The sequence below is a fragment of the Eptatretus burgeri genome, chromosome 9 (genome assembly GCF_056783735.1).
Source record: "Eptatretus burgeri isolate ZD-2024b chromosome 9, Ebu_testis_v1, whole genome shotgun sequence".
In the NCBI taxonomy this organism is placed as follows: Eukaryota; Metazoa; Chordata; class Myxini; order Myxiniformes; family Myxinidae; genus Eptatretus; species Eptatretus burgeri.
Window position 1 is genome coordinate 98,512,740 of NC_140969.1, and position 19,041 is coordinate 98,531,780.

Here is a 19,041-nt window from a genome sequence, read left to right on the forward strand (position 1 = left end):
CAGAGTGGTTTGTTACATCTCTCAAATGGGACTCAAGGTGGGCTTTTTTGAGTCATGGCTTCTTTCTTGCCACCCTACGGTACAGGCCAGACTTGTGGAGTGCTTGGGATATTGTTGTCACATACACACAGTGACCAGTCTTAGCCATAAAGGCCTGTAGCTCTTTCAAAGTTGCCATTGGCCTCTTGGTGGCCTTTCTGATCAGTGTCCTCCTTGCTTGGTCATCCATTTTGGAGGGACGGCCTGATCTCTGCAGGGTCTTGGTGGTATGTTTCAAACGAAAATGTTTTTGAGTCATTTTCAGTCAACCTCAGCATGTAAAGTCTTCTTGGAAAACTTGAACTCTCTCCATCCATCCCTAGAGTTCACCTTCGAGATGGAACACTTCGGCGTACTTCCCTTCTTGGACGTCTTAGTTGAGAAATCAGCTGACGCTTATATAGCCACAGTCTACTGTAAGTCTACTTTTACCGGACAGTATACTAGCTGGGACTCTTACAGATACAAGATTGGATTTATTGGTGTATTGGTCAATAGAGCAAGAAAGATCTGATCCACAGATAAACTCCATGCTGAAATTGAGACCATCAAGACTATTCTTCTTGATAATGGGTATCCTGAACAGATCATCAATAGATATACACAAATTCCTGAACCCACCAAAAAAATCCTATAATCGGACCTGGTAAATGTCCTGTAACCTACGTTTACCTTGGAAAAGCAAAGTTTCTCAACCGTTTGAAAATAGATCAAACAGACAGTGTTCCATTCTTACGATGCTGTTCAACCACGAGTGATTTTCACCACCCGCCGGTTGCTTCCGTTCATCCAAAAAGATGTTCTGCCCGCCTCTCATATGAGTAAGATTATTTACGAATTTCAGCGCCAGTGTGATGCTAGGTACGTGGGCCGCACATCTTTGAGATTGAAGAATCGCATTGAACAACACGTCCCTTTGGGGATCAGACGGGGTCAGTCAACCAAATGGAGACAAGTCAGACAACCAACTTGGGCTTGTAAGAATGTACATAGTACGACAACTATTCCCTGTGCCTCTGCAATTGGTTTCCATTTATCGAGTAATCCTCAGTGTGCAGAGCAATATCATATTGGCTGGTTTAAAATCCCGAGTTGAGGATACCGTTTAGCTCACCTTCGTGCAATGGAGGCCACATTCATCAGGTCAACCAATCCCCATTCTTTGTGGACAGAAATATTTTGTCTGAATTTTATATCTATTTTGAATATGATGGCTTGACTGTGTGACAACTCCACCACAGTCAATTAAGTCGTCTTGAAAACCACCCCCCCCAACTCGCCCTCAGCTAATTAGCATGATGTTTCCGCCGGTACTTTGGTGATTCATCTCCGCCTAATCATGAAATCAGGTCAGGTCAGGTATGGGAGCATGTGCCAGAACAGCACGTCGCTGCATCCACTTTCCGCCGGTACTCCAGGGGCCTCCGTCTGGCCATCCCCCAGGCAGATGCCAGGCCCATCCCCATCTCCTTGAGATGATGGTCAACCTGTTGCAACCATGAGGCACGTTGTCGACCCACTGGCCTCCTCCACTCATGAGACTCCCTCGCTGAGAGAATCTGGTGAGCAGGATCAGAGTCAGGAAAACGAGCCACATGTCCATACAGCCGCAACTGACGCTCACGGACTATGCAGGTAACAAATCTCATCCGAGTCTCTCTCAGCAACCGCTCGTTGGACACAAAATCCGACCAGCGATAGCCAAGGATTCTCCGAAGAGACATGGTACCAAAGGAGTTAAGTCTCCGTCTCAGATCCTTGGTCAGAGTCCAAGTCTCGCACCCATAGAGCAAGACTGGAAGTACCAAGGACCTGAAGACTCGGACTTTCGTCCTCCCGCACAGGTACCGGCAGCGCCACACCCCATGATCCAGTGAATCCATGACTCCCCAGGCCCGACCCAGACGTCTATTGACCTCTGACTCGCAGCCAGCAGAGACATGAATATCACTGCCAAGGTAAGTGAATCTCTCCACGACCTCAACATCCTCACCACAAACAGACACAGACAGGACAGCAGCATCCAAGATGTCACCGAAAGCCTGGATCTTAGTTTTGACCCAAGAAACCCGTAATCCCAACGGCTCCGACTCCTCATTCAGCACCTCAAGGGCCCCCAAGAGGATGTCTAAAGTCTCCGCATGGATGACTGCATCATCTGCAAAGTCAAGGCCCGAGATCTTGACATTCCCAAATGACGCACCGCAACTTGATCTCTCCGACATCCTCCCTAAAATCCAGTCCATACAAGTGCTGAAAAGTGTGGGGGCAAGTACACATCCCTGACGAACTCCAGTAACAACTGGAAATAAGTCAGAGGTGGTACCACCACACTTCACAGCACTCTCAGTACCAGAGTAGAGTTCAGACATCAGATCGATCAGTTTTGGTGGCACCCCACGAAGACCAAGAATCCTCCAGAGGACATCCCGATTCACTGAATCGAACGCTTTACAGAGATCAACATAGGCTGCAAGCAGCCCCTGCCGAAACTCTCGTCTGCGTTCGGTGAGGACACGAAGTGCAAGGATACGGTCAATCGTTGACCTCTTTGGTGTAAAGCCTGACTGCTCTGGACGCTGGTGCTCAAGCAGATGGTGGCGAACCCTATCAAGAATTATCCGAGCAAAGACCTTGCCCGGCACTGAGAGCAGCGTCACCCCTCGGTAGTTGTTGCAGTCTTGGCGATCACCCTTCCCTTTCCAGAGAGGGACAACAAGGCCCCTCTTCCAGTCAGTTGGGATGATGCCTGTGTTCCAGGCAGAGCACAAAACTGCATGCAACGACACGAGTGCAGCATTTCCACCAGCCTTCAGAAGTTCGGCATGGATGCCACAGATCCCTGGAACTTTGCCCCGTTTCAACTGGTTCACCGCAGCCCGTGTTTCCACAAGCGTAGGTGGACCACAGTTGATTCGAGGGTCAGCAACAGGGATTGTAACACCCTTGACGTCCAACTCGACAGTTGGGGGATCAGCCTGGTACAACCGCTCAAAGTAACCGGCCCAGCGGGCCTTCACTTCAGACTCCTCTGTCAAGAGCCAACCACTCTCTGCTCGAACTGTAGTGCTCCGAGGGATGGGCTTGGATGAACGTAATGCGCGAATTCCCCTGTAAGCGGGACGAGAATCACCTGTCCACAGGTTATGCTCTACCCCCTCACAGATTCCTCGCACATAGGCCTCCTTGTCCACCCTCAGTGCACGTACAGTTTTACACCTCAGCTCCCTGAACAGCTCAGCTCTGCCATTCAGCCTGGCCCTGCGACTCTGGTCAATGGTATCCAGTGTCCCTTGAGAGACAAAATTCTTCTTTGCCCTGCGTGAGCTCCAAGGCATCCACCGGCAACATCAAGGACGGTGGTCTTGAAGGCGCTCCACAACTCTTCAGGACCCCCCAAAGCACCCAGACCCCCCAAGTGTCCACTCAGCCTGTTCGCAAACTCCTCAGCTACTCTCTCATCCCTGAGCTTGGCAACATCCAGCCTCGGCTGGGATGGTACCATTCTCCAGGATTTAAGGTGCAGCTTTAGAGTTGCTACAACAAGCCTGTGGTCAGTATTGAGGAACTGAGCACTCCGGTAGACCCTGCAGTTCTGGATCATCCTCCAACGACCGTCAATGAGGACATGGTCAATCTCCTTTGCCACACCGCCAGCGTTGGAATACCAAGTCCAGCGATGAGCTTGTGGGCGCTGAAACCATGAACCAGCCACCCTAAGTCCATGACTTCTTGCAAAGTCAAGGAACTTAGTGCCATTCTGGTTCATAGTTCCTGACCCATGGGGACCAACACACACCTCATAACCATCCCTATCAGTTCCAGTCGATGCATTGAAATCCCCCAAGACGAGAAGTGTATCTCGTCTGGGGCACTGATCAACCACAGACTCGAGTGTGGCGTAGAATGCATCCTTCACGGTGAGATCACTCGCCTCAGTCGGAGCATAAACAGAGACCAGGGAAATGACACCTAAGGAGTGACGAATCCTTAATCTCATAATACGCTCGTTGACCGGTGTTACCTCAATTATCATTGGGGTCAGCTTATTGGACACAGCTACAGCAACTCCTTGGGTATGGTAACCATCAGAGTGACCAGACCAATAGTAGGTGTAACCACCCACCATTATCTCGCCGCAATCCGGTCTCCGAACGTCAGAGAGAGCTGCAATCCCGATGTCCAAACGCTTGAGCTCAGATGATAACAGAGACAGGTGATCATCCTCTCTTAGGGATAGGACATTCCAGGCACCCACCCGAAGGGACCGCCTCAGGTTAACCCAAGGAGACCGCCGTCTGGTGGACGATACCTCAGCACCACTCCGACACACTCTCCCGCAATCTGACCCAGGGATGTTACCCCGTGGTTTCCCTCCTATCAAAGATTGGGGGTCCCGAAGGCTTTGCCCCAATCCCGTCATCCGGTGAGCTGCCCTGCGAAGGGAAGCTGCACAGGAGGTACTCCCACGGAGTGGGTTTTCAGATTTTTTTGCGTTTTTGCGTTTTGCGGAATGAAGGGTTTTACGGTGGCCGGAGTGCAAATCCTGCCACCAACCTCCTAATAAGAAGTGACCCAACTGCAGGAGGACGTCCACAGACACAGTTGGGCACTAGATATGGATGGCCGTTGGCTCACAAGGAGCTCCTCCGCCCTTTGACAGGTTTTGTTTTTAATCCTGCTGGGTGTCCATATCCAAACACCCTCCTCACCAGAAAACCTGGTGGGGGAGACGGTTTAGTCGCCGACAACCTGATCATGGAACAGGTTAGTACAGGTTTACATGGTACCTGTAGCAGGTCACAGATCGAACCTGACCTGACAGAAGGTCAGTATCTTTCCTCACTTTCCTCACATGATTCATGATGGTTCATTTCCACCTACTCATTATTCATGATGCTCCATGGTTCCACCAATTAGGTTATCCCGTCCTTTCTTTCTCTCAACCAATCAACGTTGAGGACATCACATTTTAACTTTAGGAACGAGAATTTGGTGCTTCTTCATCTGCTTGCGGTTTTATCCTGAAAATTGCAAGTCGAAAAGCTTTCATAATATCTATTTTATTGAAATGCGCATACATAAATACACACACACACACACACACACACACACACACACACACACACACACACACACACACACACACACACACACACACACACACACACACACACACACACACACACACACACACACACACACACACACACACACACACACACATACATATAGTAATATATGTGTGTGTCTCCTCCATAACTCCAAAACCATGAAACCTAGCAGCCTGAAACTTTGCATGCACACTAACGGAACTCCAAGGAAGTGCAGGACTGAAAATTGTGTGTTTGGATTAATTAAAACACCCCTTTTGAAGATAATTAATGGCCTTATTTAATTATATCCTTTATCAAGTGCCATCCTCTGCCACCGCTCTTTATGGAGTCTTGAGGCATATCCTGGGCAACCTCGCTGGGGTCTGATGCCACCGTGTTTTTGGGCGTGCTCAACTATGCCTTGACTTGGAATAGGCTGCAACGATTTCTTAACGATCGTTTTTTTTTTTTTTTTCACTTTCCTCACTCATATTATCGAATGCATGTTCATCATAGCTATGAATCGCTGGGTACATTGTAATGCTTATAAACACCCAGAGACACCAGCGTTCGTCACTTTATTTCATTTCCGCAGATGAGATAACCCCAAGAATCTCTTAAATTCAGCAGAATTACAAAATTTAAGCTCCAGAATCAAACTTAGAAGCAATACTCATTGTTCATTGTTCATTTGCCCAATTCGGACATAAATTACATTTTGGGTGTCTCCGGGAGGTGTATGTTTAATATGACGGTTCAGTGATTGCCCATCGTGTGTGAAGCGAGCCGTTTCTCATCAACTGTTTCTTTGGAGTGCTAAAGCCACTTGGCGAGCACTCTTCAAAATCCACACCATCACTGAATACTATATGTCGATGGACTTGAACAAAGTTCAGGGGTCACTCACATGCGTTGTTTGTCACGTGTTGTTCTGCGGTGCAACAGGCGGTGGTTGGCTCACTGAAAATGTGAAATTTTATTTTCCATGACATTTCCCCTTTTTGCAAGTTCATCAATTTTACGACCTGTCACTTCGGTACAGATAAATATGAACGAAAATTAAATGTTTCATTTTAAAAAGTTTCTTCAACCGTTTCGTGGATTGCTTGGTGAAGCCTCTTGGCATGTGTTCTTCAAGCTTTAATGGTGATACCACAGTTCTATACCGGAGGTAGGAAGGCAAAATAAATTATTTCATCACAATCAGTAAAAAAACATATTTTCAGTTTTGAAATAATGAATCACCACATCATGGCAGGAAAGCCGAGAGGTACACATGCTCGCTCTGTGTTGCCTGAATTTTGAATCCTGACCCAGTGTGTGTTATTCGTTGTTATCTAAATATGCGGGTTTCAGAATGTGGAATGGACTCCTCCCAGGGCAGGCTCAAAGTATCCATCTTCATTTCGGTAAGGGGTCACGATTCATGGACCATCTGTGAAGTTTTCTGTTCTCTAAGTTTTGTGCCGAGGGCTCTCTTCAGGATCGTCATTGAGCCCTGAACAGCTTCTAACTGAAGTTCGTTTGTGGTAATATTTCCAGGGATTGTTTTTAATATCTCTAAGGTTCTTCGTCGTCATTCTTCAGCTATTACTTGTACAACTTTGGCATTCTTCAGCTTCGAGGATCTTTTCACTTAATTCTTGAGGTCTTCGTATTTGGTCATTTTCTTGATTTCTGCATCGTTTAGTCCAAAATCACTGTACTGGTATTAACACTTCAATTGGCAATGCCTTCTCCTTTTTTTTGGACCCAAGTATGATATCTGGTTGTAATGCTTTGTTTTCCATGTTCATGCTCGATGCGATCATTAGGTTGAACATGAGCGGTCGATACTTCCATGTTTTCAGTGATTGCATTTGGTTAATGGTCCCACAAATTTTCTGGAATTGGGATATCAAAGTTGTTTTTTATGCAGATGTGCCAGCAGATTACTTTACCAACTCTGCTGTGTTGTTGTGTACAGCTGTTCTGACATGAGGTGTGTGTGTGTGTGTGTGTGTGTGTGTGTGTGTGTGTGTGTGTGTGTGTGTGTGTGTGTGTGTTCGGCCATTCATTCTCATTGCCAACCCCACCTCCACCTCTCTCTCTCTCTCTCGCTCTCTCTCGCTCTCTCTCTCGCTCTCTCTCGCTCTCGCTCTCTCTCGCTCTCTCTCTCTCGCTCTCTCGCGCTCTCGCTCTCACTCTCGCTCTCTCTCGCTCTCTCTCGCTCTCTCTCGCTCTCGCTCTCTCTCGCTCTCGCTCTCTCTCGCTCTCTCTCGCTCTCTCTCTCGCTCTCGCTCTCTCTGTCGCTCTCTCTGTCTCTCTCGCTCTCGCTCTCTCTCCCTCTCGCTCTCTCTCCCTCTCGCTCTCTCTCCCTCTCTCGCTCTCTCTCTCTCGCTCTCTCTCTCTCGCTCTCTCTCTCTCGCTCTCTCTCGCTCTCTCTCTCGCTCTCTCTCTCGCTCTCTCTCTCGCTCTCTCTCGCTCTCTCTCGCTCTCTCTCTCCCTCTCTCTCTCCCCTTCCCTTCCCTCCATCCTCTTTGCTTTTTCTCCCCTCTCTCTCTCCTCCCTCCCTCCTTCCTCTTCCTCTCCCCCCCCCAAACACCCTTAATACCCCTGTCAGCGAAGCGACGAGTTGTATTTGCTAGTATCTAATATATTGTTGCGGTTCTGGAAACTGCATCCCTCCAGCACCAATAGCAGCCAACATGCAGTGGTCACCAGACAGTTATTTCATTAATGTACGTTCAGATAGTCCCTTCCTTCTTGTCTAATGGGACAAAAGGGACAGGTGCATTGTGTGAATCTCATAGTTAGGTCCAGATGATTAAATCTCTGAACTCATTCCTATTCTTTTTTTTCTCTGTTCCTGAGGTAAATCTAAGCAAGGGGTCCTCACATGAGCCAGCAGGCACCACGCTCAGACACCCATATGTAAGAAAACGCAGCCTCGCACCTGTACTGTGGAACATGGGTCCTCGCAAAAGCCAGCAGACATTACGCTCGGACACCCATTTGTAAAAACCTCGGCCGCACCCTTCCCATAAGAATGCCTCCTCGCAGAAGAAATAGGAATAAAACACCAACCGCTCACGCTGCACGGAGCGCGTGCCCCACAGCGACGGCCCCCGCCCTCTGTTCAGGCGATAGGAAGGATGACCAACCCAATAGCCCACTGCAGGAATGCCGCGTCAAGGAAGCGGACAAAGCGGCACACCAAGTGCTCACAAATTACAGTATGCATGCGGTGCACTCTTCTTCAATCCAAATCTCCATCTAATAATTATATCTGTCCTCTTTTCAATCCAAATCTCCCTTTAATAATCACATCCAATCCTTTCCCTCAATTCCCTGACAGATCAGGGCTGGCACCGTGCACATGACATCGCCTTTGATAAGTGGCCATGTGCTTAATGGCGACAGACCCACTTGCACTCCCGGGATAATTTATTATCGCACATGGAGCAGGGCACGAATGACACACATCGTGTTCGAGTCTGCGCATGTGTTACCATAGCATCTTACCGTCGGTCTTCGCTGACCACCGCGGCCACGGGTGTCTCCCGTGGACGGCGAACGTCCTCTCGCCTCTCCGCCCAGTGAGGCTGCAGCCAGGCAGAGGCACGCTGTACGGCTCGGGCCGCATTGCTTACAGACAGGCAGCGCATTGACCGGCGCTGACCACCGGTTACTGTGGGCGGCCCGGGAGTTCAGTGCAGGGCGATTTGTGTCACGGTGCTCGGAGTGAGACGATTCTGCAGCTTGGAACCATCTGGCTGGAAGTAAAGTGGAACCGCTTCCGGTTATGGCGGCCGGCCCGTGTGCTGGCCGAAGCCCAATCAGAGCGCCCAATTCGGATGACGGCATATTGCTTTGGGTCGTCACCCCCGCCCGTGCCACAGGATCTATAAAAGGACGAGTCGCAGGGTAGTAGAGTGTTGTTCCTGCACACCGCTCCTGTCTGCTCATTCCTGTCAGCTCGTCCTGCTCGTCCTGGCCTGGGATTGACAACCCACTCATTCGCCTGCTGGCTCCTTTGCTCACTAGAGTGTAAATAAATGCTTGTGTAGAAATGTTCCCAGCTCGTTTTTGTCTTTTCTTTCATTGATCCATCATGGTCCGTATCCTAGCCTAGCTGGGACTTTCTTCCCTACGATCCGTTCCTTTTAGCCAGTACGTCCTTGGCAGTGTCTCTCGGCTGGATCTAATCCGGGAAGGTGATCTGGTTTCGACAAGGCGTACCGAAGGTGTGTTCCCTGGAAATTAGGTCACGTGATTAATTGGGTAACCCAGTTAACCCATAGGCGGAGGACCCGAGGTCACGTGGTTGAGTTATTGGCGTTCACGGTCAGTTAGCAACCCGCCGCGTCAGAGTTATCAGTGTGCGAAGGTCTGCGATTCCGGGGAGTCTGGTGGGAGCCCGAGTTAGCTTCCCCCCCCCCCTCAATGGTCTTCTCACCCGACACTCGGCCCGCAAATATATATATATATATATATATATATATATATATATATATATATATATATATATATATATATATATATATATATATATATATATATATCCAAGATATTCTGGTTTTGTATTTTTAATGAATTTTCTGAAATTTGTAGAATTTGTTTTTCACTTGGAAGTTGTGGGTTATGATAAGTAAATAAAGGTGGGAAAAGTCTGATTTAATACAATTTAATTCCAGGCTGTTGTGAAAAGTCAGTCAAGTTGTGAATATCTTGACTGACTTTTCACAACTAATTTTACACCCACTTCTTCAAGACAGAGATGCAAGATTGATTTTGAAAAGTTTTTTTTTTTTTCATCATTTTAATTTTTTTGAATTTGGTATCCATGGTAACCATAAAAATGATATATTAGCACAGAAAGTGTATGATTTACTCAGAAAGCCATCAGGAATAATATCTCAATTAGGTTTTGAAATAATCCACCCATTGTCTTTTATTACTGCTTTAAATCCTTGGGGTGTGAACGCACCCTGAAGGTCTTAAATGGTTTATTTTCCCTTTGGTGATGATGAGGGATAAAATCTTTATTTTATTTCAATTGATTTATATACTTGAACACAAGAGAACACAAATTGCCTTCTTGCCACTTTCAAAACCAGTATTTGCTCGAGATGACGTAAAATGCCGTATATTTTGTCCAATCAAATTTTCCGCTTGTAGACCTCACCCATGTTCTTGCATTACATTTTTTCCTTTCGCTATATTATCATTGTGATATTTATCTCAAGACTGTGGTTCAATGAACTCTAGTTTGTTTATAGTGCAGAATGTGTTGCCCAGACACAACTCTGGGGTAACCTGGTGCCAAGCAACCTCGAAGAAGATCAGAACACTTACCACCTGCGATCCAGGTGGGAATCTTGGATTTAGGGAGGGTTCTGGTGATAATTTGCCAACTCTTCATGAAGGACACCATGAGATTTTTAATGTCCAGTAACTAATGTTGGCAGACGGGACATTCAGTTTAACATCCATTTGAAGGATGGCACCATGCATTGAAGCCTCATTTTGCTTGTGAAACACCAGGGTGTAAATTTATACCAGGATCAAGGTTCAAACCCAGGCTAGACGGCTCAGAGGCAAGTTCACATACATTTGGCTGCTGGTTTGTATTATTGCTTGGAATGCAGCTGATGCAGAGTCCCCTGTAGATTGGAACAGGAAATTCCGGAATTGGCCAGGTTCAACGATAACTCGCCTACTTTGTTGACGGACAACATGGAATCCTCAATGTCCGATCAGTTGGACTCCCAGTGTTCCAATTAAATGCAACTACTGCTGTATAAAATCCAGCTTTCCTTCATTCGCTCACCTGGACTTTAGTCCGGTGAGGTTATTGCAATCGAGCAGTGTCCATAGGTGAGTCAGTCAGTCAGTCCATTAGTCAGTCTGTAAACACTTCAGTCATTATCGCTTGAACCAAATAAACAATTTTGATGAAACTTGGCCACAAGTTTGATATTGGATGCTTAACGAAGGTTTATTGATCGCATCAACATCTGCACTCATTTAGGGGGTCTACGGGGGTGGGTTGACGCCCCAAAATATGTATTTTCTCTCTTCTCCAAAACTACACGCACAATTTCGATGAAACTTGACCTTGACCTTCATTTTAATCACCCGTGATGCACCAAAGTGTATTAAACACATCAAAATCGCACCCCTCCAACCCCCAAAAATACATATTTGCATTTTTCTCCAAAACTACACACAATTTCAATGAAACTTCACCACAACCTTCATCACCCGTGATGTTCCAAAGTTTGTTCATGGCGTTAAACAAAAAAACAATCAGGGTCTAAGGGGTCTGTGGGGGTTTTGGTGACTGTCGCTCCTGATCTAGGTGAGCTTCAGGACGTGCGGTCCTATTTTTGCTGTAGATGCTATGTGAAACCTACCTGTGGGTTTCATTCATCTTGCTTGGCCCTGTGATGTTAGTCATTGCAACATTTATCAGGTCAAACTCTTAACACATATCTGACTGTCAGGAATTGTTCGCAGTGGGAGAAGCTGGAGTCTGAGAGACTTCGTTTGCAAACCTGAGCTAATAATTAGGGCTCCATGTTTATCTTGCGTTAAGAGCAACTCAGACAATAGACCAATTGTACTATGAACGGCCTCGATAAGATTGCATCAAAGGAGTGAAGTGAGTTAAGCTGTGGCGGACAAATCCAATATTTGCTGCACATGACCTGGTTAAGAGTTATTGTTTATTGCACAATAATTTGTCAAGCAATGCTAACCTGTTAGATTCTGCAACTTCGCAAAAACGTATCCAAGCTCAACCCAGCAAGATGAAAACATTAGTGTGTCTCAAACGCCTCCTTCAAATCGGAGTAATCCTAAAACGTTTGAACTCCTCCATCACACATTAAACATATTGCAAAACAGAAGAGAGCTATTCTTTATTTAAGAAATGAATGGAAGGAATACAAATGTGCCATTGAGCAGGCAGTGATTGAGAAAGCTTTTTATTGATTATAATAAAACATGTGAACCTAATTGTCAAAATATAACTGCAGATACAAGTGTGGTAATTACAGATCAAGAAGTTTTAATATCATGCTACGTTGTGGCACAGACAAATATTTGATGTAAAGATTTCGATATATACATCCATGAGTTTAAAAAGGGATGTACTGAAAATTCGATCAACTAACGAAATGCTGAACTGCTCTTCTTACGTTTCACAATTTCATCACCAGAGCCACTGACAAGGGTTGCTGTAAAATCTGACTGTTTTACCTTTTAGTCTGACTTTTTGTGCATTCACTTTGTTTTAGATAATCCTCGAAGTATCGGTCGCAGGCGAGGGTGATCGCTGCAATTAGAGACATGAATTCTTTAAAATCCACTTCTCCGTTCTTGTCGATGTCAATTTTGTCCAGCATTGATTTGACAAACTTTGGGTCTTTATTTTTCTGCAGTAAATGAAAAGGCATGTTAGGGCATCATACAGTGGTCAATTATTTTTCTGAATTTTTAGGATCTCATAATTATATAAAGAAGTGTGCACAACAAGCATTTGTTCAACAATGAAAATTATCAAACAACAATGAAAATTATCAAACCTTGGTATCCCACTGATATGTCCACCACATGATGATTATGTCTACTACATGATGACCTCCCTCAGCTGATGTTACTGGGCTTTTTTTGCATACTCACCAAGTTTTCCGCATTCAGGTTAGCAAGTGAGATATCGTGTGTGTGTGTGTGTGTGTGTGTGTGTGTGTGTGTGTGTGTGTGTGTGTGTGTGTGTGTGTGTGTGTGTGTGTGTGTGTGTGTGTGTGTGTGTGTGTGTGTGTGTGTGTGTGTGTGTGTGTGTGTGTGTGTGTGTGTGTGTGTGTGTGTGTGTGTGTGTGTGTGTGTGTGTGTATATATACACGCACATATTCAATATATTGTTATGGCTGTGGAAATTCGCATTACACCATAAAGGGCCCTCAGGTGAGATATCTTCATAGGTACATGTGTAGTTAGCCCAAACCCGTTGTATCGAGGGAAATTTATGTGATTCATCCGGGCTGCGACGCTTTGAGATAGCTGTTTTTTCTTTTCTGTCGTTATTTTGAACCAACCACGTCTCAACCGCCATCGCACAACAACCACCTTAACCACCATGCCAGCCATCATCACCAACTACAACCACGCTCCAACCCGCAGACAACAACCACAACGCCAACCCTCACCACAGAAGACCCTCCACCACCTTCGCCTTTACCTTCACGAATTTATCCCACATCATCGCTTCTACGGCCATTCCCACACCACCTGTGAACACTGAATGTCGGGCTGTCTCGGGCCCGTTCGGCGATTGGTGCCAAACGCTCCGAACCGCGAGCGCGAATGGAGGCCTTTCCGAGGGGAAAATTCAGATCAGAAACGCTTCACGCCCACTTCTCCTCCGTCCAATTGGTGAGCACAGGGCGGCTTGGCCCCGCCTCCAAGCGTGTGTATGTGAAGTCTGTATTTGCAAATTTTAGGATCAGGAGAGGTTCACGCCCATTTTTGCCCGACCAATGGCTGACCGGGGGGGGGGGCGGCATGGCCCACCTCCAATCGCGTTCTGATCCTAAAATTTGCATATTGGCTGCTCCTGCCGCCTATAAAAAGGCGAATCGAGCGAGTTGGGTTTTGGAGTTTCTTGGAGAGTGTCGTCGAGAGGTTGCTCTTGGGAACAAGGAGCGTTGCGTTGGCGGAGTTGAGTGCGCGCGGTGGAACTGCAAGCAAGGGAACTCAGGTCCGAGGCAAGAAGGATGGCGGTCGGCGATGAGGTTGCGGTGTAGGGGATCGCTCGGCTCGTCGCGGGACCCAAGCCAGCCAGCCACTCCCCTCCCCCAGGGCATCAACAATTCCCCCTTTCCCCCGCGCTGAGATAGTGCAAAAGGGGGCCCCGTTCCCACCCCACCCCAAACGTGGTGCCAACGAAACCTGCCAAGGGGCATGGAGTCGGGGCACAGCGGCGCGGCCACATTTGCGGCTTGCCCGTCAACACGTCACGAGGATGCGGGTAAGACCTCCCCGGTCTCGCGGACCTGGCCGCTCCTCCAGGTCACGCGCACATTTGGCCTACGGGCCTGTCTGCCTCCTTGTCTGTGAGGGTGGCTTCTTTCCTTTGCTTTTGTGTAAATGTGTGTTGGCGCCATCTGTGAAGTAAAACTGTATAAGTGTTGCCGTGTGTGCGCGTAGTCGGTTTTAACTCTTACATTTGCTTACAAGCACGAAGGCGGACCAAGACGGACTGGTACAGGTGGGTTCGGCATTAACGTGAGAAGAACCCATGGCTCAGGATGACACCTTGCAGGAAGACCCTCCCCTGCAATTAAACCCAGAGGTAACATTGGGGGCGTCAGCGGCGATGCATGAGGCTCCGCCAAGGCCACTTGACATGAGCCAGTTGGTGGAGATACTGGCAAACATGCAAAACCAACTGAAAGGGGATTTTCAAAGTCGAATGGACGCGAATGCGCAATAAATGAATGAAAACATGCAAAACATGAAAAACGAATTGAATGAAAATATGCGAACACTGAGAGGTGATATGCAGAGTATGGGAATACACTTGCAAACACAAATGAAGGCAGACCAGGAAGAAATGAAGGCAGAGCTGGCAAAGGTGAAGGGTGAAATGCAGACCATGGACCGGAAAATGGCGGCGTGGTTTGAATTTGGAAAGCACGTGTCCCCATGTGAGCACGTGTGCGAAGCTCCGCATGCTGCGCGCAGCGAGTGGAATTCGCGGGACGCGCGGAACGTGGCCCGATGACGCCGCCGGGCCAGTATGCGAGTGACGTCGGCAGGGATCGTGCAGCATGAAGGCCAGGTGAGAAAAGCCCGGCTCACATGGTGGATGGCTCGGAAACGGACGTGTAATGCGATCGACGTTACGCTTCCAATTATCGCCCGAATGAAGGGGACGAGCAAGTTGCAAACCGCCGCCCTGGCGATGCAAGGCCTACTGAGCCTTTGCATGAGTACCCGATCCCCGGCCAGGATGTAGCGAACATCCTCGTCGTGGGCAAAGGAGCACTAGTTAGGGGAGGGTTTAGCGTTAGAGAGACCGGCCTCATGGGGTTTGAGCAGTCCTCTACGGGGCCTGGTAAAATCAGTTAGTGGGAATTTAGATTAGAATTTAGAAATGGATTGAAGACATGGTATGTGTAGTGGGGACGTAGCTTAGTGGTAGAATTAAATGGAACGTGCATTAGAATAAGGGATGACAGGGAGCACGAGCTTAGTTCGGGGGACGTAGCGAGTAGAGTGTCAGAATTGATGTGAAGAAAAAAGAAAGAGAGAGAGAAAAATTTACAATGAGTGAACGTGGGTCAGCGAGCCCAAGTGTAAGTGGAGTGAATGTTGAATGCATGGTGCGAACGAATGATTCGGGGGAGGAGTGAATCCCACCCAAGGGAACCCAGGGTTAGTGTAATGTTAGTTAGTGGGTTCGTTAAATTAACCAAAACGGATGTCGGTTTGTTGTTGGCGTCGAACGAAGGCACGAAACCTTTTTGTAGGGTGCAGGAGTCTATTCACCGGCTGGAGCGTGGCTGTTGAAATGTGCGCACTGAGTGGAGGGCCCCCTGGGCACCGAAGTAGTCGGCCAGAGTAGGCCATAGGTCCAAGGGACCGAGTTAGTGTAATGGGCACAGGCAGCCCACAGAAACTGGACCTGGAGCACCAAAATGCCACGTGGGCATTGAAGGGGACACTGCCAAGGGCATTCCCCACATTCATAAGGAGTAGGTAGGCTCGGAGACAGCCTCAGCGACACGGGGGTGCTGAAGTTCGAGTTTGGCAGATGGGTATCCCTGCCAATGGAGCCACACTGCCCAGCCACGAAATTGTGCAAGAGCACGAGAGAAAATGTGTGGGCCGTGGAATTTTGTGGGGAAAAAAAAAATTAAAATTGATGATCTTAATCAGAGCTCAGGCCAATCAGATGAAAATATGACAATTTTTCAGACAAAAATTAATGATTTAAGAAGTTTTACCTTGAGTTGACCTTCGACCTTTGACCTCAAAAATAATTGCTTTCCCAATTCAGTGACCAAATATACAAATTATGTTCAACTTTCAAGTCAATCGGATGAAAAATGACGATTTTCGAAATTTTACCTTTGACCTCAAAATCAAAAGACATCAGTTGTGACTACCTCTATTATATGTGAAGTTTCATGATGATTAGTTTGGAATTTTTACCTGTAGGCAATTGACAAACAGACAAACAAAGAGCTAGAATAACAAAGTCGACCGACCATTGTACCAGTACTTGAAAAATCTTCGATTTTCGCAAGTAACAAGAAAGATGTCTTGCAGAGCACGACCCGTGCGAAATCCAGAAAACAAGGTAGACTTTAAAAATAATTGGTGGTTGAATTCAGTGACCTGATATGCAAATCCTCTTCCAATTTCAAGACAATCGGATGAAAATTGCGTATTTTTGGGATATCACCGATGCTGTCGACCTTTTGGCCGATGTTGACCTCAAAAATATTTGGTTGAATTCACTGACGTGATGTGCAAATCCTCTTCAAATTTCAAGTCAATTGGATGAAAATTGATGATTTTAGAAATTTGACAAAGTTGTTCATCTTTGGCCAATGTTGACCTTTTGACCTCAAAATTAAAAGGCTTCTTGATTTTGACCAACTCCACCGTTTCGTGAAGCTTTGTAAAGATCGGTTTAAAATTGACCTGTATGTGATTGACGTACAGATAGATCAGACAAACAGACAGAATCACAGACCAAATGAACCAATATACAGAACTAGCGAATCTTCGATTTTCGCACGTAACAAACAAACAAACAAACAAACAGGTAAACGGACCCAATTGTGATTCCTTCTCCTCTGGCGAGGGTAACAATTTAAATATTGATGGAGTACAGTATAGCCATTAAAAGTTAGAGGAATATTTTGACAAGAAGACAAGAAATAGATGCATCATTCTTGATAACAGTGTTGAATGCAAGTCCATCAATGTCTTTGTTTCAGAAAGTATTTCATAGGTTCATGTAAGAACAGGATTTGAGTTGGAATGAGGAGTGGAATAAAAACAAGACGAGGCATGCCAAGTCAGTGTAAAGTGGTGTGGGGAGAGAACAGATTACATTCTTCATGTTCCCTGTACCACGCCCAGAATGGACGGCAGACAGCACAGGATCGACCTGTCTGCACGAACAAGACTATTGTATTTTAACAGAAGTCTCAGCTCAGAATTGTCGCATATTATAAGATTAGACATCTGAGTAAGGGTTGATCTCGCCTTGAATTATGTGCTATATTATTAGTATTATTATTATGATGATTTATCTGACATTTCGAAATGTAAATAATGAGCTTATTACTAACAGTTCATTCGATTTAAAGTTTTATTTTGATATAAAGTTTTCAAAGTGGACTCACAATGAAGTAAAATAACTTTTGAAACTGATTCCAAAAAGACATTCCTGATTGCTCTCATTTGGACATCAAAGCTTCAAAACTTTATACATTCCTTGAAGTACTGCATACAAGAACGATCATATTAATGCTGTCCAGATGTTTCATCAATCCCTCGATAATTTACGATGTAAACTGAAAAGCAATCATCATGGTGTTGCATCCTGAAAGCAGGTGCACCTGGACTTCTTAAAAAGTTTACCTTTGTCTATGTTGACAATGATAGTGATTGGGGAGGGGGAAGAACAGCATGTAATTATTAATTTACAACTGTATCAGATGATTTACCTGTTTGTAAATGATAGTACGTGTAGAAGAATTGAATATCTTTTACCATTGAATACCAGTTTCAGACAAAGGTGTAAAATGGACTGAAATTGACTGGAAAGTCTCCTTTAGGAAATGGACAAGTTTCCTTTAGGTTTTCATCAAAAACGACTCACCTTCCGGAGGCCAGGGAGTTCAGCGTCAACCATTTTATTGAGCTCTACGATGTTGACCTTATACTTATCCCCTTGCTGTCCTGCGTACGAGTGAAACACACTGATCAGTGTGTCCATTGCCGTCTCGAGGCGGGTGGCCATTTTGTAGCTTGATTATCTGAGCAGAAAAGAATTGCATATGTCATTCCCTTCTCTACATTCGCACTCATTCGTTTTGGTAGAATCACTGTCGCTTATGAGTCTTGCTTTGAACGAGTTTAGCTAGGTATTGTAAGTTTGTTTGATTTCTCTCACCCAGCACCGTTGCTCATCAACATTCTGCCTTTGAAGGAATATACAGTGAAGAATTGTTCACCTACATGATCTCTTCAACCATTTATAATTGCCTAACATGACACGAAACATGTCCACCAGAGTGATTCTTCATCCAAGTTAACATCGTACCCAAAATTACATGAAAAAGGGACAAGGGAGATGTTATGAGAAAGCACAACTTACCAGCAGACAGTGGAGACACAAAGGTTGTGACAAGACTTGGATGGATTCCACTCTGACATGTATGTGATCCATGTTATATAGGTATCTGTATAATGTATGCACTGAGCAGGTTGAGTCGACAGGTGCGATAACCCGCCCTCTAAGCTTTGGGTGTGTCCCTGAAAAAGCAAAAAAAAAAAATTTTGTGTCGCAAAGCTGTTTTGCAATTTCCACTTCTCGAAGATTTTTAAACTTTCATTCCTTTTGATGTCACTTATTTAATTTCCTGCGTCGGAGTGGCCAGGGTTGTAACCCCGAGCCAAGAAACCACTTCGGTAGACCCTACCCACTGTATAGAGCACGGTGAATGATCAATAATTATTTAATATGACTGTAAAGCAATCGATCTGAAATGAACTTAATCAATAAACTCACATTTACAGTAACTACAACAGGGAACTTGATATGTCATCACATGACACATTGATGAACACATGTTATTGCGTTCATTTTGTTCATGATATTCCTTCCACTTCTGCAAAA

At 46.0% G+C, this 19,041-nt stretch overlaps 1 protein-coding gene across 1 annotated transcript; it reads right to left on the bottom strand.

Moving 5' to 3' along the window:
- Window positions 1-12,090: 12,090 nt before the first annotated feature.
- On the bottom strand, window positions 12,091-18,676 carry LOC147020722 (protein S100-A1-like). The gene is made up of 3 exons (XM_085896296.1): window positions 18,520-18,676; window positions 18,022-18,178; window positions 12,091-12,556 (listed from the first exon to the last, which is right to left on the bottom strand). The coding sequence occupies exons 2-3, from the start codon at window positions 18,160-18,162 to the stop codon at window positions 12,377-12,379; spliced, it is 321 nt and encodes a 106-aa protein (XP_085752422.1). The 5' UTR covers window positions 18,163-18,178; window positions 18,520-18,676; the 3' UTR covers window positions 12,091-12,376.
- Window positions 18,677-19,041: the final 365 nt, after the last annotated feature.

Coding starts and splice junctions, on each gene's coding strand:
- LOC147020722 (XM_085896296.1), bottom strand. CDS start 18,162: ATGGCCACCCGCCTCGAGACGGCAATGGACACACTGATCAGTGTGTTT. Junction 12,557..18,021: donor AACTCCCTGGCCTCCGGAAG/GTGAGTCGTTTT, acceptor CATTTACTGCAG/AAAAATAAAGACCCAAAGTT.